Source organism: Rhea pennata, chromosome 6 (assembly GCF_028389875.1).
Source record: "Rhea pennata isolate bPtePen1 chromosome 6, bPtePen1.pri, whole genome shotgun sequence".
NCBI lineage: Eukaryota > Metazoa > Chordata > Aves > Rheiformes > Rheidae > Rhea > Rhea pennata.
Window position 1 is genome coordinate 21870398 of NC_084668.1, and position 24499 is coordinate 21894896.

The following is a 24499-nucleotide window of genomic DNA, read 5'->3' on the forward strand; positions in this document are numbered from 1 at the left end:
AAAGGAGACTGATTCTATAAGATCTGACATTATTTCAACATGATCCAACTGTACCTGAAATACATTTATGTAAAGGAATGAAGGTGTAGAAAAATAGATATATGTATTTGTACAATATCTGCTACTATTAAAAAAGCCTTCCTTGTTTCATTATTTTGCTTTATTCCTAAAATGTAAACCAGAAAGAACAAAATCATTATTAAACTTTCAGAATTGCTGTGACTTTTCAGGACTTTTCCTCCAATTTTGGGGTGCTCAGTTTGAGAACCATTAAAGGCTTTAGTTTTCAAAGGTCCATAAGTCACTCAAGTATTCCAGGAAACCAGGGAATGTGGCTTTAAGTCCTCAAAAGCAGGAAGAGAAAAACACTTTTCTCAGGCAGAGGAAGGACATGGAAACAGGGCCTTACTCTGGGAGAGCCTTCTGCTGAACTCTTGCAATATAAACTAGCAAGGAGGGCAAAAAATCCTCTTCCTGGGGCTATTTTCTTTAGTAGAGTCACTGATATTCAATTTTGAAACCAAGGAAACTTCCCTAGGTGTAGTCCTAACTGGAGAAGGTGCAAAATAAAGTGCCTACATCCTAGAGATGGCTGAGATTCACACTACTTTCCACCCACATTGTTTTATGGGGGCAGGTCTCTGCTCAGCATGCTAAAATCTTGTAGATCCACCTCTACTTCTGCATGCTAAATGATCCATTGCTTCAATGTTAGATTGTGGATCCCAGTCAAGATAACACTTGCCCAATACCTGCCATTTAGGTACCAAAGAGCTAAGAGGTTTTTCTGTTTTGTTTGTTTGCTTGTTTTTAAATCTGAATCTGCAAGACTTTGTGTATGGAAGTTATTTCTTGGCATAACAAGAATAGCCTTGTTTTTGTGAGTGCTGAGTAATTCCTGCAGGGAGGCTCTATTTCTTGTTAAATTCCTGACAGAAATGCCTTCTAAGATCTAGTTCCATTAGAATTAATCATGACAGAGTGCTTGAGAACTGCAGAGACCTCCATGTCAGGCCTGAAACTGCACATTACTCAGAAAGTCATTTCCTACTGTCATGGAAACTACTTGATGATGGAACAAATGCTTTCTTCACGCAGATGAATTTGCAGTGACACGGTAAGGCTAAACAGCAAGCTACCCAGCAGCTATTTAAACATTGCCAGTTGTAAATTTATTTTCCTTGGAGCTTGCAAAATGTTATTCTATTTTTCTCAGCACAGCTTATGCTTAGGCTTTAGTGTGTTCATTTTATTTTTATCTCAGTTGTCTGAAAAGTTATTCCTTCCTAAGCAGGTTTGAGACGATACTTCTGAACTAGCTACTCCTACTGAAATACTGATGGCACTGCCATTTGAGATTTTATTTTTAAAATTATGTCCACTAAGAAAAGTAACAGAAAAACAAGTTCTCCTATTTAGCATGTAAGTCAGAGGCTACTGTATAGCTGTAATGTTAACTAGCAACTTCCCTGTCAAAATCTATATGACCTATTTGCTTTTCAGACAAGAGATCTATCTGTATCTGTCAATGAAGTTCTTGGTCCCTGTAGAAGAGACAGCATTAGGTGCTAGTACAGCAAGTATTGGCCTTAGCAGAGAGCCTTGATGTCACTTCACATAGAACCTCATTCACCTTCTGGAAGTTAATCATTCTCCCCACCAGAGTTTATTCAGCCCGAAGTGACTAGGGAAAAAGTATGTAAGGATACCATCTAGTCTGATCTTTATCTTTAGAAATTCAAGGTTAGCTGTCAGATCTGAGGCACATCATCATCGACTGTGAGACCCTAGCACTGTGAAGGTTGTCATTTAAAGGAAATTATAAACAGAATTTGGGTCAGGGCAAACTAACTGTAAATAAATTATTTAAATTAGCAAAACAGGAAAAACATCAGCTGCTCAATGTATTCCTTCTCACTGTAAAAACAGCCAGACTCTGCTGGCATTTTCTCTCTTGGAACCAGATGTTTTGTTTACTCAAATACCAACAAAAAGAATTGGTAACTTCCAGAAAGAGTAAATCAGTGTGTTCTGCTATAGCTGTAAAAGTCTGTCCTACTCACAAGGCTTTGTAAGACAGGGATGTATTTCTTACCATCATGTGTAAACATACTGTGTTTTAGAGACTAAAAGCCTCACTCAGATGACGACTGGTGACTTACACAAGGTCAGATAGTAAGTCAGAACATCCTCAGCAACCGCATCCACAAGATCCAACTTCTGTTAGCTTGCTGGAATCAACATACAAAATTGTGCTTTAAAACATCCATTTATGCAGCGGGAATAATGTTAAGTTTTTGGTTTTCCACTTGAGAATCTCATTTCCTTTCCCAGTGTAGTGCTTTAAGCAGGGCCATTTTTCCATGTCCTTTCTAGGACTTGGGGATTTCATTATGAAATTTCATTATTTCATTTCAATATGAAATACGCCTATGGACCCAATGGGAAATCAGACGTTCAAGTGCTGCCTTCTGTACATGGAAGATTGCCCCATGACAAGCTCTCTGCAACAGAAAGCTATATCTGGAGCTCACATTTTGCTTTCGTAATTTCTCTTCTGTTATGTTCCCCTCAAATAACATGCTCCCAGCAAGTCAGAAACCTCTGTGAGAAAGGAAACTTATACCGCGTTTCAGTATTTTCTGAGATGCTAAGTAGAATCCATTCTGCTTTCTGAAGCAATTTTCTACAATTCAAATGCAAGATCCTGAGAATAAAGCCAGCAACAGAGAAAGAAAAATTCCTTTTAGATTTTTCTCTCCTACATTTGTGTGGCAAAGGATTGCTGCCTATCATAACAGATAGTTAATAATAACAGGCTGTTAATAATAATCTTGACTTGACAGGATAACCTAGCCTTAGCCCCAGAGAAGCACGCCACTGGGAAGGGCTTTGCCTGCTTGTAGATTGCTGTTCTGTGGTCACTTCAACCAACCTGTAGAGTTAGATTATCATTCAAATCAATTCAGACATGACTAGCCAGCCCTAACAAGAATGTCTGCTGTATTTGTGCTAGAGAAGAAATCTATGCCAGCCACCTGTTAAAAAGCACACACACCGACCTCAAGCCTCCAGCAAGTTACACATAGCTACTGATCATCTGGAGAGTGCTGCAAGAGTTGTTACAGCCCCCAGTAGAGCTGGGGCTCTGTCAGAAAGTGGTAAAAGAAGCAGGGATTTCCTGAACCACGCTAAAATGAGTGGGGAGAGGAACTGGAAAGGAAAGAGCTGTCTACCAAGTGGAGGATGAACTCTACAGCTCCTAGTGGGGAGTAGCAGGGGTTACCTGCCAGTCTGGGACTGGCTGCAATTGCCACAGTCTGGTCAACTAACTGAACAGGGCCAGATCACTTCCAGCAGTACCCTGCTGATGTCTTGGATGGTATCACTGAAATCCAAGCTCGCTCTCTGGCTGCTCCAGCCCACTTGTTTTTCTAAGTTTAGATTTTCTTCTCATCCAGTTAGTCTTAAGTCAGTTTCATAACAAGCTTATTCATTCATTCCACTATCGGCAGCTGCCTTTGTGCAAGCCTCCCCACCTCCTGCACCACTGCATCTGGGAGCAGGGACCATGCAGTTTTACGAACAGAGGAGAATAAGGAAAAGGAGTTCTGCTTACAAATCTAAAACAACAACAAAAACCCTCAAACATAATTTGCAGATGAATCAGAAGTACCGAGCAAAATCTGGGCCAGGAAACAAACAAACAAGCAGCTTACCAGTCATATGTTAGTCTTTTCCAACGCAAACTCTAGGGCTTTTATTTGCATGTTTGTTGTAACTTGAGCTTTTATTTAAAAAACATTTTTTGGTTACTCAGACAATTGATTTGTTTCAAGTATCATGAAGCAGCCACCTAGACTATTAAAAAGTTCCCAAAACTTGACAATCACAAGGTATAGTCTCCTCAACTTTTGTCTCAAAAAGATCAAATCATGCCAATAATAACTTGCCCATAAACAAGGGAAAAAGGTGGGGGTGTGGAAGACAGCACCAATTCCCTTTAAACCAGTGGAAAGACTTCTGGCAATTTCAACATAAGGAGCAGATCAGTCCTCCCCAGCCGAGTAGATCAGTTCTCCCTAATGAGCCTTGACAGTCCCCAGGCTCTGTAGATTACTATATATAGGCCACCAATGCTTATACAGATAGAGTAGGTAGGCACATAGCATACATGTAAAATTAATACCAATTAAGTTGCTAAGCTAGAGGCATCAGAGCACAAGTCATAATCAACAGCAGGGAAACAGGCCATGCTTGTCAGCTGATGCACAAGGATCACAAAGCACCATCAAACAGAATTTAGTCAGATTTCTCTCAAATCTGTCACTGTGCAGATCTTAGTGAACAAGCTTATGAGTTTGACTCAAGCAGTTTCTCCATTCTGGCACTGGAAGTAACTGTAAAAGGCAACTCCTGAGCACCTGAAAATATACTGAGCTTGCAGATGTCACCCCAGAACATGAGTACCAGCATAAAACGGAGCTCATGTCTAATGTTGTATTGTGTAGTAACAGTTAAATGAATCTGCAGTATAGGTAACAAACTAAGCACCTGTTTAAGTGCATACACAAGAATACAGCTAGTCTCTTTTCTAGAGTGGTTTTAACTAGCTGCTGCTTATTGAAGGGCCCTGGAGCCCTGAATAAAATGCTAACATCTTTCCCATGCAGAACCTTTCTTCGCTTGACTTCTTTATTTCGTTTTACTAGCTCAGTCACCTAAGAGTTTACAGGATTTTACTTTAGCCCTTTGTGTTTTATCATGATGTGGTTGAAAATCCATAGTGTGAGCAATACAAGGGAAGAGACAATCACCATTTATTTTGCCAGGCTCTGCTTTCATCTCCCTGTGGAACAGTGTAGGAGAGTTTGGATACATATCTCTTTTAATGAACACTTAAATGGAGATCTTAAGATCCCTGCTGACCTATCTGAAGTATCACTTCCCTTTTTACACAGCTGATGAGAAATGGGGCCTTTTTTCTGAGACTGAAGTGCAAAGCCCCACATCTACAGGAATAGCTCACATAAGAATGGGAGACGTGATGTGGCTGCTCATATGTTCCACTAAAGAGCCAGGGGGGTTGCATCACTGGCAGGAAGACAGATTTCTAAAATCTGTACATCTTAGAATCTGTAAAGCTTTTAGGGAATCTGCCAGAGCATTTCTGATAAACCTAAACCCTCCAATAACCATTTCATGAACGCTGTTTCAGGAGGAGTCCAGTCCCTAAACTCCCTAGCTAGCAGTCCTTCCTCAGCTTGGCTGGTAGGTCACTCTAACCTATAACAGAGCACTGACTATCCTGTGAGGATAAAAGAATCTATCAAAATATATCCAGACCCTAAATCTCACTCTGAGCTGAAGTGTTTAGCACAACCACTAAAGTAAACTTGTTGAAGAGTAACACTCCCCTCCAATAGGATCTACGTGCTTTGGTTTTCCTTAGCACAGAGAAACAAGGGGTGTTGCATTTTATTTTAATCTAAGGATCTGAAAGTGTGCAGTCACACTGATTTTCTTTAAAACCAATTGCTTTTATAATTGCACTCGTCTAAGCACGAAGAGCCAAGGTCCATCCCAAGGATTCTCAATTTGCCAGATGAATATCAAAGTTTAAATGTAAGGTAGACTTTGCCTTCAGCTATTTACTAGCTATACTAATAATCAGAGTTCAATATTTATGGAACTATGTCAAAAGTCTTTAAATATCAAGCTGACTTTTTCTCTGGAAACATAACACTTTATCACAACACAGCTACTTCAGAACTGATATGCCTCTGGAAGAGAATTTAACTTTTACACAGTTGGCAAACAACAAATAACGTATCTTGCATACCATCTCACATTTGTAGAAAAATTCACAGACAATTTTCTTGGAAGAAAATATTAACTATTTCCTTTTGTTCTCATCCTGGACTCCTTTCAGAGGGTACATCACTGCCTAACAGAATAAACACTTGCAGACAGCTCCAGCAGAGCAAAAACCAGTTTGGTACCCAGCACTGAACTACATGTATTTTTAGAGAAGAAGCACTGGATTCTCAGTGAAAACTACACTGGTAGGGATTAAAGGCTTAAGAATACAAGCCTAGGGCTGATAGGCAAGAGACAAGCAGCAGAGCTTCAGCCATTGCTACTGAAACACAGAGACTGATGCTAACCAGAGCAGTCTGGGCTGTTTCTCTAACAAGTGCCAAGTGGGGAGCCTGACTAGACACTCCAGGGTTTTTTCACTCAGCCCTGGTTTCAGATGTAACCTTATCTCCAGTAGCGCAAGCTCACTGTCTGCCATTTTCCCCTTACAGCACAGCCAAGGGCAGGAAGATGTAATTTACAGCTTCACTTTCCAATTAGATTAATCTTTCCCCTAAATCTCTAACCAGCTCATTTTATTTTGTATTGGGAAAAGGTGAGTTAAGTCCCAAAACGATGCATCACAGCCCTAGCTTGCTGAGTAGCTGCTTGATTTACTGATGTGAGGTTAAAAGAGCCTGCTAGTAGCAGCTTCTCTCTCTGTGTCTAGCTCAGCTCCAAATTCTAAATCAACAGTCACAGGAAATGCCATTGCTGGTCATGTCTTTGCAAATGGATTGAGGTACCTATACTGGCTACTGCAATATCCCATTCTCAGACTGTATTTTATAGGACTGAAGCTTGAAATAGCCAGAGCCCTTTAACAGCTGTTGTAATGGCACTTTATCAGAGCATACACAAGTCCTCTCAGAAAATAAAAGTCTTCAGCTCAGTGAAACATTATGAAGCTGGTTCTAAAGTGCACACGTTCAGGAATACTGCAACCTTTTGTCAGACTTAACAGGCATATTCACGGTAAAAAAAAGCCAAGTATCCAGATAAAGTATCTGAACAAGAGGGCCAATTACGTTAGCCTTGACACAGCATGGAGATAGGTTGCTCAAAGGCGGTGCAGCTCAGGGACAAATCTAACACTCTAAAAATTCAGTGGGAGCCTTTCTATGAATTGCACTGGAAGGGAAAGCAAACTCTTAAAACATTAAGCAAATATAGAAACAGTTAAAACTAGATAAAGTTAACCAGTAGCTCATATATCCATACCCATGGCTATCTAGACATCCAAATGCGTAAAACAAGATCATTAGGTGGGTATGAATGTTGTGTATCAACTTGGACTAATTTCATTAGAGTCTAACATTAATTCACTATCAGATTCTAAGACTATGTCCGTAAAGTCATTCCTGCTTGTGTAGATGATAGTGAAATTGAAAATCAGAGTAAATCCAAATCACTCCAACAACTCAGTAAGAACAAAAACACAAGAAAGGCTCTAGCAACCAGGCCTAATACGCTAGGCTTCCTTTAATACCCAGGTAGCCAGGCTGTTACAGACTTATCAGCCAAACGAATGCTTAAACTCTATAATACTCCAGTTTATGGAAGAATAGGAAAGAAAGGTCTCTTCCTCTGTAATTACGTTTAAATACTGGAAGTTCTTACTAATCCCTTTGTTTTAATGTTATCAATTCATTCTTTTAATACAATCACATTTTAAAGGTCAGATGCCTGCACCTAGACACATATGTAGGCAACCAGAGCTAAAGTCACTCCTTAGCACCTCTGAAAAAGCTTTTTTTTTTTTTAAGCAGAATGTCCAAGTGCTACACTGGAAAGTGCTGACTAGCCTTCCTGGTTGTAATTATTTTGGTTTAGTTCTTGCACAAGCCAAAAGTACAAATCAAAGCCAAGTAATCAATCATGAAGATTTTAGCTTAGTGAGAACTATTCTATGTATAAAGTATATGTATATATATATATATGAAAATAGTAAGCATAAAGTATTCTATGTATAAGTATTCTATGTTATCAACAATTTTGGCAAATAGCAGCATCTAGTAGCAAGCATCTAGTAGCAAACCTCCCCACCAGAGTTTAGAAATCTTGCGTTTCCTCAGTGCTTCTTTTTGAGGGCAACATTTACGCACTTTTCCCCATTTATTTATACAAGCACAGTTCTCCTATTATATATTCTCTTTCACTGTGTATCAGCACTGAACAGGAAATATGGACAGAAAGAGGGAAGCAGAAGACTCCAACACTGACCTAAAGTCCCCTTTGCCTAAGGAGCAGAGAGCAAATAGCTTGCCATCATGCAACACAAATCACACAAGAAATTAGTCAGTAGACCCACTATTAACACTATCAAATAATTGTCCTTCTTCCCAGAAGAATTCCTCTTTTTCCAGTATTAGGATAAATAATCACCAGAGTTGGGGGGGGGAAGGGTGAGCGGGGAGGGCACTACTGTGAGAACTGACTCAGTAATTTCTTTCACTCTGAAAGATTCTGAGAGGATGGAGTAGACTAGGAAGACTGATGAGTAAACCTTGAAAACAGCAGCAATCTATTGAAAAGGAGGTCAAGAGAAGGCTTTGACGAGGCATGCGTTATTCATGGGTACCAATCACATTATGTCAAAGCTTCTACCCTGTAAGGAAGAGGGGACTCTTCCTTACAGCAAACTGGAAAGGTTGGAACCAGAAACAGTGTTGTGTCTAAGAAAGCTGGGGGATTCGCTGTGCACATTTACTTACTTGTATTTCTAGATCACTAACTATTTGCTCATAGCTCTCACTTACAGACTTACTGCATATAGGAATTTTGGTGTCCATACTTTCCCTTATCATTTACTGTCTCATCAGAGACGGTCACAGAGTAAGAGACCTGAGTGGAAAGTACATCTTCATAACAAGCTGTGACACTGAGCTTGGAAACTCACTGGCTAAATGGCTTGACAAAAGGGGGTTTCATGTCATTGCTGCATGTGTCACAGAAAAAGGAAGGCAAGACCTACAGTCCTGCTGCTCACTCTCACTGAGGACAGTGAACCTGAACTTAGCTGACTCCAGCAGCATTTCCAGGGCCGTGCTATTTGTGACAGAAGAGACTGCTGGAAAAGGTAAGTGATAAGGTCAGCGCCCATGAAAAAATGCTTCAGTATAACCAAATGTACCATGGCTAGGAGTTCTGCAGAGGAGGGCTCCTCTTACTGAGGAAGCATGTTCATTCGAGACAGACTCTCCATAATAGTTCAAAAAGACCATCTCCAGCAATGCTTTTGGCCTCACTTTTACCAACCGATTGCCTAAAAACCTAGTTGTTCAAACCAGATCACTACCACATGTGTTTTTCAGGCTTTTTCTGCTGTAGTTTAAGAACTTCACCCGGGAGAGGGTGCTTAATGGTACCCCAAAGAACTCCCTTGATAATAAAACCAGCCAACCAATAGAAAATTGCATTTATTCCTCCTTTAGGAAGGGGAAGGGGGTGTATTTGCAGAACTAAACAAGTCCAATTTTTGCAATGCACACAACAACAATTGCACTGACTGTAACAATTAAAGAGTTGTTATTTCAGTCAGATTTCTTTGAGTTGTTATAGAGGTAGTTCTCAATACTGCTCTCATATACTTCAATCAAAGAGGAAGAGTTTGTCCTTCATTATTTATGAGTGGGGTTAAAAACATAACTTAAGTGTGGTTTTTTAATGTAAAGTGTAATAAAAGGTAAATAAGGGCATCATAAACACATTCAGTTGTGACAATATATGCCTTTCTTTTTCAGCACCCCTAGCTCAGAGTAGGCATTGTTAAGTGCAGCCAAAGCAGCCACAACACTGCAGCTACCTAATGTAATGAACAGCTGTACTAAATACTCAATAAGCTGGTTAACTAATTAATTACTTAAAACAGCAAAACAGTATCTTGCACCAATAGGCTTTTTTTCTCAAAGCTTATAAAACATTTTTTGGCCTCTTCATGCAAGCCCCAGGCAAGGATAAAATAATTATTAGAACTTACCTCTTCAGAAGCTTTACTTCAAGTGGGCTTCTGCTTTCAATTTGTAGGAAGTGGTATCTTCTCAATTCAGGTAACCACCGCTAACACTCTCTCCTTCACATCTTCTTCCTAACAATCTTCAGGAAGACTAAGCCCTGAACCTTCAGCCCCTCCCTCTAGGGACAGGCTGTTCTCAGCAAACTCTTAGAAGGGTCACTATTTATCTAAACCTCCCCAAGTAATTTATAAGGTAGTAAAGCTGTATTATCGCTGTACTGAGTTAAGCTAATATTTTTAGAAGTATTGACTAATTCTGCATGTCCAGTTTAGACTTTAGACTGCAACTCATAAAAGTATTCAGTTTCTTTGCTTCTACGTGTATTATTTGATTTTCACATAGAAAATATGCATAGTAAGAGCCCATATACTTTAGCAGATTGGGATAGTAGAGCCCAATATAATGGCCCATCACTCCACCTGAAATAATTTTTCTTTAATACTTTAACAACTCTCATTTAGAGTCATTACATAAGGCCTTCAATAAAATTTGCCAGGTGTACAGTGTAGAACTAGAAACTTAGAAGCAAATCCCAGTCAGCTGTATTAATCTCACTGAAGTTTTCACGGAGTATGTATGTGCTTGATTCGTAATGCTACGTATGAAATCCTATTCAGCAGATACGATATTGCCACGTACTGAAAGAAATGGTTTTGGACTCCTTTTAGGGCTTTTTGGCCTGGTGAACAATGCTGAAGGAACAACACCTGTGGCACCCACTGACTGGCTGAGGATAGAAGATTTCCAGTCAGTTCTAGATGTCGGTCTAATAGGATTGATTGAAATTACACTCAAGCTTCTACCACTTCTGAAAAAAGCTGAGGGAAGAATAGTCAATCTAATCAATGCTGAAGGTCTTATGGCATTTGTAGGAGGTGGCTACAACCTGTCCAAGTGGGGAATGGAAGCTTTTTCTGACATTTTACGGTGAGTTGTTAGATATGTGTGTGTGAATTCAAGAATGTATTCCAAATACTTTGAAGGAGGGTGACTGTATGTTTGCTTCTTTCTTTTTCTTTCTGGAAATCTTGCCTAAAGGAGGAAATAAAAAGGCAACGATGTTGGTCATCTCTTTGGGATTTCTATCTCCAGGAACATGAACAGAACAACTGGGAAACTGCACTGGGAAATGTTTGTGTATTCTGGACAAATGGCTAGCATGCTGCCATGGGACACACAAACCCACGGCATACATACAAGTGAATCAACAGCGTAGCCTGGACAAACATCCATGGCTTCCTGGGCAAGTTGTACTTACTATTTTCATGCTGCTTAATAAATATTAGACTTTCAGACATATATACATGAGGCAGGAGGATCCTGGACATGTTGCATTGTTGTGTAAGTGTTAGAGAAATGTGCATGTACATACATCTCACTAGTTGAGTTCCATTTCTAAAACACAGAAATAACAAAGTAAAATAATGTCTCTGTTGCTCAACATTGTTAGTGAGGAGGAAAGAAACTGTACTATGTGAAACATACATGTAGTGATCTTAAATGGCTTATATTGACTGTAACAGCTCAAGCATGGCAACAGCAGATATAATTATGTCAGTTATGTTTGTTTAAATTTGGCAGTATGTGACTACAGTTAACTATGGTAACTGGCAGTGGATAACCATAATAAACTTAGCAGCATAAAATCATGGTAATTATTAGCAGCATAGTGTTATGGTTATGACAAACACTCTCAGATTCCTGAGTTCTCTCAACCTGCTAAGGTCTGCAAGGCCTCTTTACTGGCTCTTGCAGTCCACAATCATGGCACAGGGGACCAGGGGTACCAATCATGTTGAGATGGGTTGGAGAAGATGTTTGACTATCAGCAGGGGACGGATTCTCAGACTCTGGGATCTTCAGTGTTTATCCTCTTCTGTTGATCTCATCCTGTAGCCTTTGAGTTATCTTTTTATTCCCCCAAAACTCAGTGAGGGCTTTCTGTACTTCCTCCATTTCTCAGATGGCTTGTCCCTGTTGAATTGGTTCTGAAACTAACTCTAAGATATCCAGTCACTCTGGTCTCATTTTGCAGATGTCTTCCTACTGAGTCAGTTCCAAGTCTGATCCAGACATAACCAGCCACTTTGCACTTGGCCTGCAGTTGCCTTAGCCATGATGCTCTTACATTATCCACCCTACAGTCTATTAATTTGCTAGACATGTTCATGCAGAAATCCAGCAATGGTTGGCTTTTGTCTCACCACATGCACTGCTAAACGTATTTGTGCAGGGTTGGCATTTCAGTTTGCTTTCCACTACTATAGGTCCAAGATCCTGCTGCTGTTAGATTTAAATCTCCTCTTAAAAATGTATTTTTGCAGAGCTATGGTAAGCAGAAAGTTTTATATCTTCACATGAGGTTAAGTAATAGAGCACTCTTTCTTACCATTTAATAAAGTTTTATAATTATTCTATGTGCCCTATACATCATTTCTCTACACAATACCAAAAATACCTGTAGGGACTTCTCCAAAACCAGCTCAAGCTAAAACAAATCTGTGTGCTTACAACAGAACTCTGAAGTGCCTATGCCAAAAATATTCCCCATCTGCTCTATTGCCAGTTTATGACCCACTTTATTTTACTCTAATGTTCCATAACAGTCTGAGGTGGGTGACCACAAGCAGCAATTAGACCATCCTAACTTCAGAAAGGTATACTGAGCAGCCTTCACAGTTGTGTTGCACTGCATTGTGGTAGCTGAGGCCTAGCTAGATAAGTTATGTCTTCATAAGGACTAGAAAAATTGGTTGCAAATTGCAGCAGCATTTAACAGTTTAACTGTAATCATTTAAACATACAATGGAGTATAGAGTTCTAATCCGATTGAATAATTTTGCTCACTTACACTTGTTTCTAGGCTCTTTATAACCTGTTTGTAAACCATGGGTAGCTAGAATGATACAGCAGTATTTGAAATGTTAAAAGTTTCAGTTTGGCAATAGATAGTCGAGATGGAGTTGGCTGTTGCATCCTTTGCACCAGTCCAAAATAAATCACACAGAATACCTGTGAATCTACCTGAGACTGCCTTATTTCTCAGATTTACTTCCATGCTACTTTTTTACAGTGATTGGCAGAATAAAATTATCATGACATAAGAAGATAAAAATGAAGTTCTCAAATATTCATTGATGTGACACTTTCTACTTGCGTTTAATAGTTACGCCAATATTGGATGGTTATCAGTTGGGTTTTTTTTTTTTTCTAGGATAGAGATTCAGCATTTTGGAGTGAAAGTAAGCATTATTGAGCATGGTTTCTTTAAGGCAGGAGCAGCTAGTTCAGATATCATTGAGAGAGACCTCTTAAGACTTTGGAACAGACTGACTCCTGAGATCAGAGATGCCTATGGAGAAAAATACTTTGTTGAATGTAAGTACCAAAAGAACATTTGCTGGACTTAATAAACATTTGATGACTCTTCTGGAATACATGTATGTTAGCTAAGGCCTATGCTACTAATTCCCCTATAAGATCAATGAGATGTGATGTCTTGGTACCATTCTTAGTCTTTACATACTTAGAGGTAAAATGCCCAAAGAGAAATTAATTGTTACATTCATATTTCTAAGGTTATGGCTCACTGATTTCTGAAAAGTTGTGCTGTATTGCGCTGTTGTTACAGTAGGCAACATCTAGCCTACAATACGGGCTAGGGAGGTTTCTCTTTACCTGGTTCTTGACTGTTCTGCAGCCCTTGCTGGTCTCTGCTCTGCTGTAGCTACACTGCTCTCACTTGATCCAATAGTTTAAAGCAAGCCTGAATACATCTACAGAAGCTGCAGCCATACCTTTGAATATAAAGAATCTTTTATCAGAGAATGTTACATAAATGCTTTCAGATTTATTTTCTTCTTTACAGATATAAAAGCTCAAAGATTATCAGTGAGAAGACTGTGTGACTCTGATCTTTCTAAGGTCATGAAATGCATGGAACATGCCCTGATAGCAAAGTACCCCAGAACGCGATACAGAGCTGGATGGGATGCAAAGTTCTTTTGGCTTTTTCTCTCTTATGCACCAACCTGTTTATCTGACATGCTGCTGTGTATGATCTTTCCAACTCCAGCAGCTAGTGGCAAATCAGTTCCTAGAGTTCTAATTAAAATTTAGTATTAAACTAGTGTAAACTCCATGGGAATAACTGTTATTCCTCCCAAAACCAGATGTCTTCTTCTTTACCACTAACTAGACTACTTAAATTCCCTTAAGAAAACATTTTGATTCTCACTTTTTTCCCTGGACTTTCCGAGTTGGGCGACATGTTACAAGGTCTTTTTTCATTCTCCTAAGCACTAATCAATTTTGTATGTGTATATACATTCATACAATATTTAGCTACAATGCTCGTTAATACTATTCACCCAATAAACCATTTAGTGATCTTTTTCTTGGTTAAAAGGAAAAAAAAAACAATAGTTTTTCAAGTAGACTTCATGAACATACACGTTGTTAGTCAATTCAAAATACAGCACTGCTCTTACATACGTCCTCTTACAGGACGTATTTCCTCAAGTCTTTTCACCTGTTTCATGGTGTTTGTTCATTCCATTTTATCAAGGAGTTGCTAAGCTTCACAAGCTTCTGAATACAAGACATCAAATAATAACAAAGCCCAGCTCTCACAACATACTCAGAAAACTACTGTTGCAGTATTTGACCACATCTAATCACCTGATTCTTCAACAGAATAAAGGTGTGACAAGCTATTTTAAAGATGTGCAATTTCAGGGAAAATCAAAACTAAATTGTATTCTATTACTATGCAAATAAAGTAGTATTTACATATTAACATTTTCCTAATATTAGTTTAGTTTGATAAAGATGTAAATTTGTACTATTTTTAATATTTCTTCTGTCCTTGATGTGCTCTGCAAGTTAAAAGCATGATTATTTCACCCATTAGATGAAACAGGTCACTTAGTGTATTTTACAGCTGATTAGTTTGACTGTACAAACAGTCTGTTCAGAATGGTAAAATGCCAACTGAGGTTATTGTGCTTCTTGTAAGCTCTTTCTTTCTGTTAAGCTACTGATCAGAGGCTGACATACTGGTGTTCCTGGCGATACGAAAATTGAAGGGGTAAAGGTTTTATTTGCTGAAGATTTGTCTCGGTGATTAATCATTAATGTGCAATTCATTTTAGCTTACAAAAATACCATGTGCAGGTCATAACTCCAAATGCAAGAAAAGGAGTTTCATCACTGTGTGTGTCTATATGCACATGTTCAAAAAGGGGAGAGAACGTAAAAGTGGTAAAGTACCGTTTAAGTATTTCACTAAGGTTTTATTCTATACTATATGGGTTTGAAAAACAAAATTCATTCTATTTCATCATAAATATCTGTACAGTTATAGTCCTCCCTCGCCTGACTGCTGTAGAGAGATTATAAATGAAAAAACTTTATAATTTATCAGCCCTATAGTGGCAGAGCACAAAGAACTGCTAAAATCTCGAAAAATAGGCCTTCTTTCAAACAACAGAAAGAGTCCAAAATTCAAGAATGCAACCAGTGATTGGCTTCATAAGGAGAAAGGAATAGAACTGGGGAATGAAGTCAAGGAAAAAATCTAAAGCTCCTGTTGAACAGAGTATCAAAACTTAAATTTTACATACTGAGAAGGATACACTGTGGTACACTTGTGAGAGGAAAAGGCCCAGTTAAAGCTTAGGGATTCTTTGCCATCAGGTATGTTATGCATACTCTACTCGACATACTACCTAACTATGCAGTATCCTAGGGACAGTTTTCTTTTACATCTGAAAAGTTAATTCTTTTGAGGAAATAAATCTCTTTGCTATATAGCCAATGCATTTTAGCAATTTTCAGCAAAACTAGGTCCCAACCTTTCTGTCTAAAACGATTTACAAAACTGATATTGTCATTTTTTTGTGGTTTGCAACTTGATGCAAGTCTTTCAGAAATGTTAGCCCTCTACCTTTTCTCTTTAAAATTGTTGAAGGATTGTGAACTATTTCCATAAGAACAGCATCCTGCTTCTTTTAAAAGAAATCCTTCCTCATAGCCTTACAGAGTATGCTGTGTCTCAGGTTCTAAGAAATTTCCTAAATTAAAGCACTGAGACACAAAAGCTTATCAAACTAAGATTTTGATCGATTAAGTTCGGACTATCTCAAAGTTTTCTATAATCACTACTAATAACTTCCTGCCTCAAGGGCTGGTTTATTTAATGTGTGCAAAGTTTTCACACTTACAGTGATAAAACTGCAGTTACATTACCTCAACTACTTCACAAAGTTGTGTGAAGCAGTAAACACTATTCTTATTTGACTTTATCTAAAGTACTGTTTTTTTCCTCTGAGTGCACCACAGTCTCCACACTGAATGACAGAAGTGCATAGTGCCTAGATACAAAAAAATATGGAATTAGAATATGATAAAATAATACCTTTATTAGATTTATTCAGCAGCATCATTTTCCAGTTGTCTTTTCTAATCAAAGTATGTTGCAAAGTAATTACAAGTTTTCTAATAGAAACAGTATGTATTTTGAGAACTTGAGTATAAAACAATCAAGTAGCAGAAGTCTTAATGATTAGAAATTTAGAAATCTTTAAAATATATGAGTAGCTAGCCAGGAATGCTGAATAACATTGTTCCTGAAGTGGTACTCAGACTCTCCTTGAATGGTTCATGTTGTGGAAACTACTTTGGCTAATTAACAGAAAAGCTAGTAAGACATACAGTACATTCTGACAGAAGGTTACGGAAATAACCAGGTAAGTATGAAGACTGCATCAGTAAAAACTGTTTCCCTTTCTATTAATGTCCACCTCAGGAAATAAATAGTCAATAAAATTAAATTTTCACATTAAAAAACCTGAATCACTTCTTAAATGAACCAATATCTCTGTATTTTGCTGTTTGGAAATAAGGCATTATAGAAATCTAGCTATTTCATTTAAAAGTACAAACTACTTCCAGAGACTCCAGCCAACAACAGAGCTATTCCATTAACGAGCAGGAGAAATTCTCATTAAATTATGTATGAAATTACTCATGGCACTAAAATCTAAATATATCAGATCTTCTTAAGAACACTATTAATGGAATATTTTAATTGGAACCTAGAAGAAAAGTAGATGTCTTACAGATTGAGAGGAAATGATTCTATCTCAGTCAGACAAAATATTACAAGAACAATGTTTTGCACAGGTAACTATTCAGCATAACTAAGACTTTTCCAACTTTTGCTTAACACAAGATAAACAGACACACCCATTTTTACATACAGTAGTACATAAAATAGGTGTAGAGATGCACCAGTGCAAGTGTTTGAAGGTGCTGTTATAAATATACATTCTAAAGATCCTGCATATCTGTTACATTCCTATATTTGCCTTGTTTTTTTTTAGTTTAAGCATTTATATAATGAATTCATCTCTAAAGATGCACCCAATTCCATACAGATTTCTACTAGCAGTATCAACAAGATAATCTTTCAAAAATTTACACATGTACAATATACATTACTTTCAGACAGCTTCAGTGCAAAGATATACATATAGTACATCATGATAATTGTTCATAAAAATAGCAGTTGGCATTTGCAAAAAAAACAAACCAAAAGAAAAAAAAAACAAGGCATAGTTTCAACATACATCTCCAGCCACTGGCTGAAAGGTGTATATATTTTTATAAAGCATTTGAATGTGAACCTTCTTCTGTTATAAAAAATATATGTGCAAATGGATGTGTCTAATTTTTCCCTAAATCAGTTACCTACTTATACAACAGAGTCCTCTTTAACAAGATTGGCGGTATCTTTAAACGTATCCTCTGTTGCTGTGTAAGCTAATGCTTGGTCTCTCTTCAGGGTAATCTTAGGAGGCAGTGAAGAAGAAGGGGTAGAAACGTTTTCTGTGTCCTGCTGCTGTTCCTTTTCCATCTGAAACAATAAAATTCAGACTTACCTTCTAATGTACAAAATACCCAGCCTTAACTTTTAGAAGTGCTGAATAAATATTCAAATATTTTGCTGAAGTGTAATGTATACCTTACTTCTGCAAATCAACACTTAAATGCTAATTCCACCTCAGCACAGCTGAGAAAATACATTACTGCAAACTTACTCTGCATGCAGCAACTTTCATTTTAATGTTTCATGTCAGGAGTAACTTCATAGGTCTACATGCAAGTATATGAGTGTGGGTAACAGTGGTAGCTGGTTTGGTTTGTGAGCAGTTAAAACCATTAGTACTGGGAAAATAAACTTTGGCTTACAAACTTTCTCCCTCTCATCTTGTTCAAGCAATAGAAACCTCAGTCTCTGCAAGAGGTAGCTACTATTTGTCATATGACTGTGAGACTAGGGTTCTTCAGTCATTAGGTACTTTGGAAATTTTTAAGATGAGCCAATTAATCCAACCTTTTTCAAGTGAGTAGAAGAACCCAGGAACTTCATACTTGGCCATGGGAGAATTCTTCTATAGCACACACACCACCAGCTGACGTACTGTCTTAAAAGAACCAACTCATGGGCTGGGCTGGATGGAAAAAAAAAAAGTGCTGCCATATGTAGAGCTGTTAAATTCTTGTGAAGTGCTGAAGTAACAACTGAGAAGCACTACTAAGACATTTTACTCTCAGTTGCAATACAAGAGCCTCTCACTTGCCCTGGGACCCTGAGCCATACCAGACTGCACCAGCAAGCTGAAAGCAACATCTGAGATCCAGTGCTTGGGCTGGGAAAACTGAGGTGGGCAATGCAGCAGGGCTTCCTGAGGTGGGCACCTGCTGAGTGCACCACACTGCCTGGGACTTGGTAACTACCTCAGGCCCATCTTGACCTAGGCTTAGGAGCAGAATCTATCCACAATCTTTATCCTTGGAAAGGAAGAACAAAGTCCAGTAGTACATTAGCTGAACAGTACAGGCTGAGAAAAAACATATACAATACGAAACAATACCTCTGCATATATTGGGTTTTCAAAATTAGTGCTTTGTTTCAGTTTTCTCTTGAAGAAACTCCATTTTGATTCCTGAAATACAAAAAATTATTAAAACTTTACACATTTTTCTCACCATTTCTCTGCAAAATGACAGCACTGTTGTTGGAAGTGTTTTCAATTTCACTTGTATTCTGTGCTAACTCAGTGGTTTCAGACAGATGTTCTCATATTGCTATGTTGTACTGCTAATTAGTTAGCTCCTTTAAATATTTCAAGGCCTGCTGTAGTTTTAGGAACCCTTACAATCTTTAGGGTGAAAAACGATATGTTGTTTATTTGAACTGCTTTTGAGACTCATCATGAAAAGCATAGGAAAATCCAAAATCATATTTGAAATGACTGTTTATACCATAATTCTTTAAACAGTTTTTACTCTTTCACTAGTCAATTAGCCTCACGAAGTTATTCAAAAGATGTTTCTGCCAAAGGAGAAAATAAATTAGGTTTTTATTATCAAATTATTGAAGTAAGCTTTAAGCCATCCTATATGAGTTTTTCCAGATTACCTATTTAAACACTGTGCCATGTCATTCAAATTATCTCTCATTTAAACTATTTTATCTTTTACTGTTTATAGCCTTTATTTATTCGTAAGAATATCAAGACTTCATGAGAAATGAGGGCTCCATTATTCAAGGCATCTTCCCCCAAAAATATACATTTTAAAAAAGACAGAGGGTAGGAAGGAAAGAAAGTGGTCATATAATGTGTCCAGGGTAGGCCAATATACATCAGTAACGGTTAAGCATAGGACCCAACTTTCCTCTCTGGTAGACAACCAGTTATGGTTATTTAAGTAGTACCAAAAGGCTAGGTCAAAAGCCAATAAAAGTGACCGTATTTATTCATGAAAGCCTATCATTATACAAACAGGTCAAAGAAGAAAAAAGCTGTCTTGAACACAACACAAGAGAAATTACTGAGGGAGATAGTGGTACAGTGACAGGTTGATGAGAGCTAATATTTCAAAACTCATCAGAGGTGCTATTTCAGTGGGTGATGTATGTGAAAATGCAGTCCTGCAAACAAGCCACTGTCAGATCATTCAGATGGATATACAGATACAAAAAATGTATCTTCCATGAATCACACAAATAGTCTAGATGAGGCAATATTTTTAACTTAATTGTTAAAATATCCTGTAACAATACATAGAACAAATGCCCTAAAAGGACCTGCTAGCAGTTCTAAATATTGAAAAATTACAAATAGAAGGGAAAAAAATGATGACTTTATGCTTGGACTAAATGTCTTATTTGAATTTTCATTACCAAAAAGAAAGGGGTTTTCACTGTTTTAAACCAAAATATAGTTTCTCTCTTTTTTTTCATATTTTACAAAAAATATATTATATTCTGCTGCTTCTATTAAAATACAATTCATTAGGGCTATACGAATGTTTGTTAAAAGTATCATATACCTTGAGTCAAAGTAAACCCTCAGTTACAATCATTCCACTGGGGAGCAATTATAATTTTCAGACTTAATACTTGCCCTCAAAATGAAGCACCTTAAATAGTGAAAGAAAACCTTCTGCTCCACTCTAATCTCTTCAGAATCTTTGGGTGATCCAGGCAGAAGACACATTTGAATCCCTATATACGCTTACAGTGTGCCCTGACCCATTCTGTGCTTGCTCTCCCTTCTTATCTCATCAAAACAACTCTTCCTGACCAGCTCTTACAAACCTTAAGCATGGCCCAGTTAGACTTGAGGCAGATTACCAGCCATTATTTAAAGAGAAGTAAAGTCATATTGCAGCTTCCCTAATAATTCAACTTTCCTGATCTGGAACACAAACAAATAAGGCTGCTCTACAGCATTTCAGACATACACACCAACAAAACAAATAATTAACTAACACTCTTCTGAAAAATTTTAAGTATTATCATATTACCTGAGGTACATCTGAACTCTGAGAAGGTTCCTTCGGACTAGCAGATATTACAGAGGCATACACAGGATTTTCAAAATTTTCATTTTCCTCACTACCAGCTGCTGTTACCTGCAGGAGAAGAAGAAAAATCAGTTGCAAAGAAGGAATGTAAGGTTGTAAGGAAAAGGAAAGGTAAAAAACAAACCCTGGTTTCTCTTACATGTGTTGGTCGAGCCACTGTAGCAGCACTTGCTCCACTGGCTCCACTATCTCTAGTTGCATACATCGGATTTTCAAATGTGATTGGCTGTTTCCCTGACTCCACTGCAAAGTTTTCATTCTGCGAAGGGAGGGAAAAAAAAAAAAAAAAAAAAGAAAGAAAAAAAAGCTAAAAATTACAATTTAGTAAACACCTCCATATTCCCAGGAATAGCTTTCTAGTCTAATTCTTCATTTCAGGAGACAATACGTGTTTACTTTCACATACTTATGCAAAATCTAACAAACAATAAAACAATATGCAAAACCCTTTAAATTCTTTCCCAGTGAACTGTACAATTTTTTGTTCATAGTAAGAATACAAAGGGAGATTCTGTAGAATTAACACTGCTTAGGTAGAACTAGCCTGTATCCAGACCTGACTGTTGTTAGCAATGGAAACAAAAGTACCACTTAGACTTCAGTATATGTCAACATTAGGCCAGAAAATGGAAAGTACCATAAAGTTTTTTATGCATGAAAAAGATCTGAGGTAACATTCAATCCTAAGGCTATTTGCCAGTGTTCACTGAAATGTTCATATGATTGTCTCATCACAAAAGCATTTAGTTTTAACAATGAATGTGTTTCTTTGTCTAGAAAAACGTCACACGTGTATATCATGGGCTTATCTTCTTCACTGGCCATTTTATTTTATATTAACTCATTGCCAGTTAAGTTTGTGATTTAATTTCGAAAAAGTTGAGGGTGTTTCCAGAATGGACTTTGCAGCAGGTGCACATTATTCTAACATATTCTGTGATCTGCTTCCTAGAAGTGAAGATCTTATGTGCATTATACTCATGATGGTAAAGAGGGAAATACTTTTTTCTCTCCCCATAGAACATTACAGCAAACACAAGGCTGTGCTATTTCTCAGATATGCATAACAAAACATGGATAGAGTTGTACATTATGATGCCCCCAAAGCTGACTACTAAATCTGATTTGCTGAAACTTGCTAAATAATAAGCTCACCAAGTTTATAATTCATTGTGCAAAGTAGTTTATCCTGTGCTTAGGTGTGACTTCTACCTCTGAAGTTGCTAACATATACTACACATTCCAACAGTTCCACAGAACACAAAATGCCATCATGAATTTCCTCGTTACAATACTTTAATTTGTCTATTCATTCCCTGTATATTCCCTGAATATTCCCTGAATATCCTGAAATATTACAAGGGAGTAATCGACTCCACTTCTACCACATGAATCTTGAGAAGAGAGAGTCACATTATTTTGGAGAACAGTTTGTGTTTGTTCTTGCTTTCAATTAACAAAAATCCATTTTGGAAAATAATCTACCAATGTTCACTTCTTCTAAAAAACATTTACTACTTCACTGTCTTTCTTACCTAAAAGACTTCCCTCTACCAGCTGACAGTGAAATTAAAAGAAAACATTTTTTAAAAAATATTTCAGAACTAGGCCTTACCATCTGCATTGCTCTGTCTATAGCAGAGTCAGCTCCAAACCCAGCAGCTCCTATGTCCATATTCACATCTGCTCCAGATCGAAAAGTTACTCCATTGCTGTTTTCTTTAGATTTTACAAGACTGCTTAAACTTCAAAAAAAAAAAAAAAAAAAAAAAAAGGAACAGAATATACAGACAGGAAGCTTATAAAACAATTTCTTTACCTAGTTACTGCTTGGAATTTTTGCTGGCTCTAAACAAGCTAGCCCCAGAAGTAGTATTCTTGTATTAGATAGACAGTCCTTCTAGTCTAAATTACCCCATTCAGAATGGGCTCATGTGCCCATGTTGACATCAAATGAACTCAATCAACTACAAATTCAAAAAAAATCTATGTTTTGGCTACCTGTATTTCAATTTTGTTCTACAGACAAATTCATTAATTCACTCAGAAGTCAAAATTCACTGAAACTGATGAAAAATGTGATTGCAATGGCAAACAAATTTGGGAATGTTGTTCCAACAACACAAATACTTAAGTTTTTATGCATGCAAATAATCAAGATACCTAGAAGGTTATGTTTTTTATAACCAGCAAACATTCAGTTTACATCTAAATTTATGGTAACTACAATTGCACATTAGGTTTGTATGAGAAATGTTGGAAATGGACTAGGAGGAAGAACAAGGAGCAGCAAGAGATGGGGTAAGCAGCCAAACACAGGACCAGAAGTACAGAAGTCTGAGCATATGACTCCCCAGAAACAGACAACTACACATTCACTGCAGACCTAACCTTCAAATTAATTTTGCCAGATTAAACTAAACTGAAGGAAGGCAGCAGCACTGAAATAATACTTCTGATTCTACACCCTCATTGGAGCTGGCCTGTGCTAAAATTCTTGTCTTCAGCTGGTGCTTTTTTGGTCTGCATGCTTTACCATCTGGCACCCTAGAAACCAGCTGACACATTTAAAAAGAAATGAGCTGCTACTGTTGCACGTGGATGAGACTCAAGTTAAGAGCAACACCTAAGCTATAACTTAAGTTAACTCTGCAGTAAAAGTAAACATATCAGTTAACAATTTAAAGAGGGATTGAGCAATGGCAGCACTAAGGCATACTCATGGAAGAAGGTTAAAATGTGAATGAAGCCACACAGACAAAAATCTGAAATCTCCATTTCATGTTCACTATTCATGCCTCACATTATTTTTAAACAGATGAATAAAATGTTGCAGAAGAGCTCAGTCTTTCAATGATAAAAAGATCTCTTTGACTCCTAACAAAGTTTTAGAAGCAAATTAAAAAGTATTTAACTGCAGTCTTTTTGTACCCTTTTGAACTGGATTCCCTGATCCAAATCAGTCAGGTAAACAGTCTTCTATATGGTTAATTATTTACAAGTTAATTTGGGATGTAGAACAGTTTGACAATAGTTGTTTGTTACAAGATATGATGCGCTATGATATTGCATGGAATCAAAAATCCTCTAGAATTGCTGCAACACTGCACCTTGTACATTCCAACAGAACTGGCACATGGTAAACAAACTGGATTTTCAGAAATATTTAGGCACAAACACAAATACTTAGCATACAGACATTACAGCTATGACAGCGCCTGAAACATACCTTGGTAGTTTCGGAAAAGCAGGTAAAATGGAGCCTGTTCGTCTGTAGTTAAAAAAGCCTCCAACTGCTAACACTCCAATTATTATGATTAGTATGACTGTCAGCAACACAGCTACTGCTGCTATCAAAGACAGAAGAATAAGCAAAAAATTAAAGCAAGCATAGTTGAGTGTAAAAAAGAGCCCAGAAAATTGGAAGTTTGACCCTGAACAAGCACCACACTGTGGTATTATACATGCCTTAGTTCAAGATATCAATGGTAATATATGTTTGAAGCTTACTTGTTCCAGGAGGCACTCCTTTTGACAATCCTATTTCACAATAATTCCCAGTGTAGCCATAAAAACACCTGTAAACATAAGTAGGATAGCTGACTGATTGTTTTTTATTAAATCTGGGATCCCAGCTTTATTATTATATTCCATAATGTTTACCCACATGACATAAAATTTAACTC

The 24499-nt window shown here is 37.5% G+C and overlaps 2 protein-coding genes across 2 annotated transcripts in view; one reads left to right on the top strand and one right to left on the bottom strand.

Annotated features, from left to right (window-relative positions):
- The first annotated feature begins 2432 nt into the window (after window positions 1–2432).
- On the top strand, window positions 2433–13994 carry LOC134142128 (retinol dehydrogenase 7-like). The gene is made up of 6 exons (XM_062578905.1): window positions 2433–2545; window positions 4277–4325; window positions 8608–8938; window positions 10544–10802; window positions 13090–13253; window positions 13744–13994. Exons 1-6 carry the CDS (start codon window positions 2433–2435, stop codon window positions 13992–13994), a joined length of 1167 nt encoding a protein of 388 aa, XP_062434889.1.
- A 3487-nt stretch (window positions 13995–17481) lies between these two features.
- Window positions 17482–24499, bottom strand: part of LRP2 (LDL receptor related protein 2) — a 125848-nt gene continuing 118830 nt past the window's right edge. Inside the window, exons 73-79 of the mRNA XM_062578454.1 lie at window positions 24324–24391; window positions 24043–24163; window positions 22429–22558; window positions 20953–21072; window positions 20754–20861; window positions 18815–18886; window positions 17482–17793 (exon numbers count right to left, since the gene is read on the bottom strand). Of these exons, the coding sequence (XP_062434438.1) occupies window positions 17632–17793; window positions 18815–18886; window positions 20754–20861; window positions 20953–21072; window positions 22429–22558; window positions 24043–24163; window positions 24324–24391 (781 nt within the window). The 3' untranslated portion in view covers window positions 17482–17631. The remainder of the gene's footprint in view (window positions 17794–18814; window positions 18887–20753; window positions 20862–20952; window positions 21073–22428; window positions 22559–24042; window positions 24164–24323; window positions 24392–24499) is intronic.

What these genes read in the sequence shown, in the direction of transcription:
- LOC134142128 (XM_062578905.1), top strand. Translation starts at nt 2,433, where the DNA reads ATGGACCCAATGGGAAATCAGACGTTCAAGTGCTGCCTTCTGTACATG. An exon ending in GTCAGATTTCTCTCAAATCT is followed by an intron (nt 4,326 to 8,607) that starts GTCACTGTGCAG and finishes ATTTGCTCATAG; the next exon opens with CTCTCACTTACAGACTTACT. An exon ending in GCTTTTTCTGACATTTTACG is followed by an intron (nt 10,803 to 13,089) that starts GTGAGTTGTTAG and finishes TTTTTTTTCTAG; the next exon opens with GATAGAGATTCAGCATTTTG.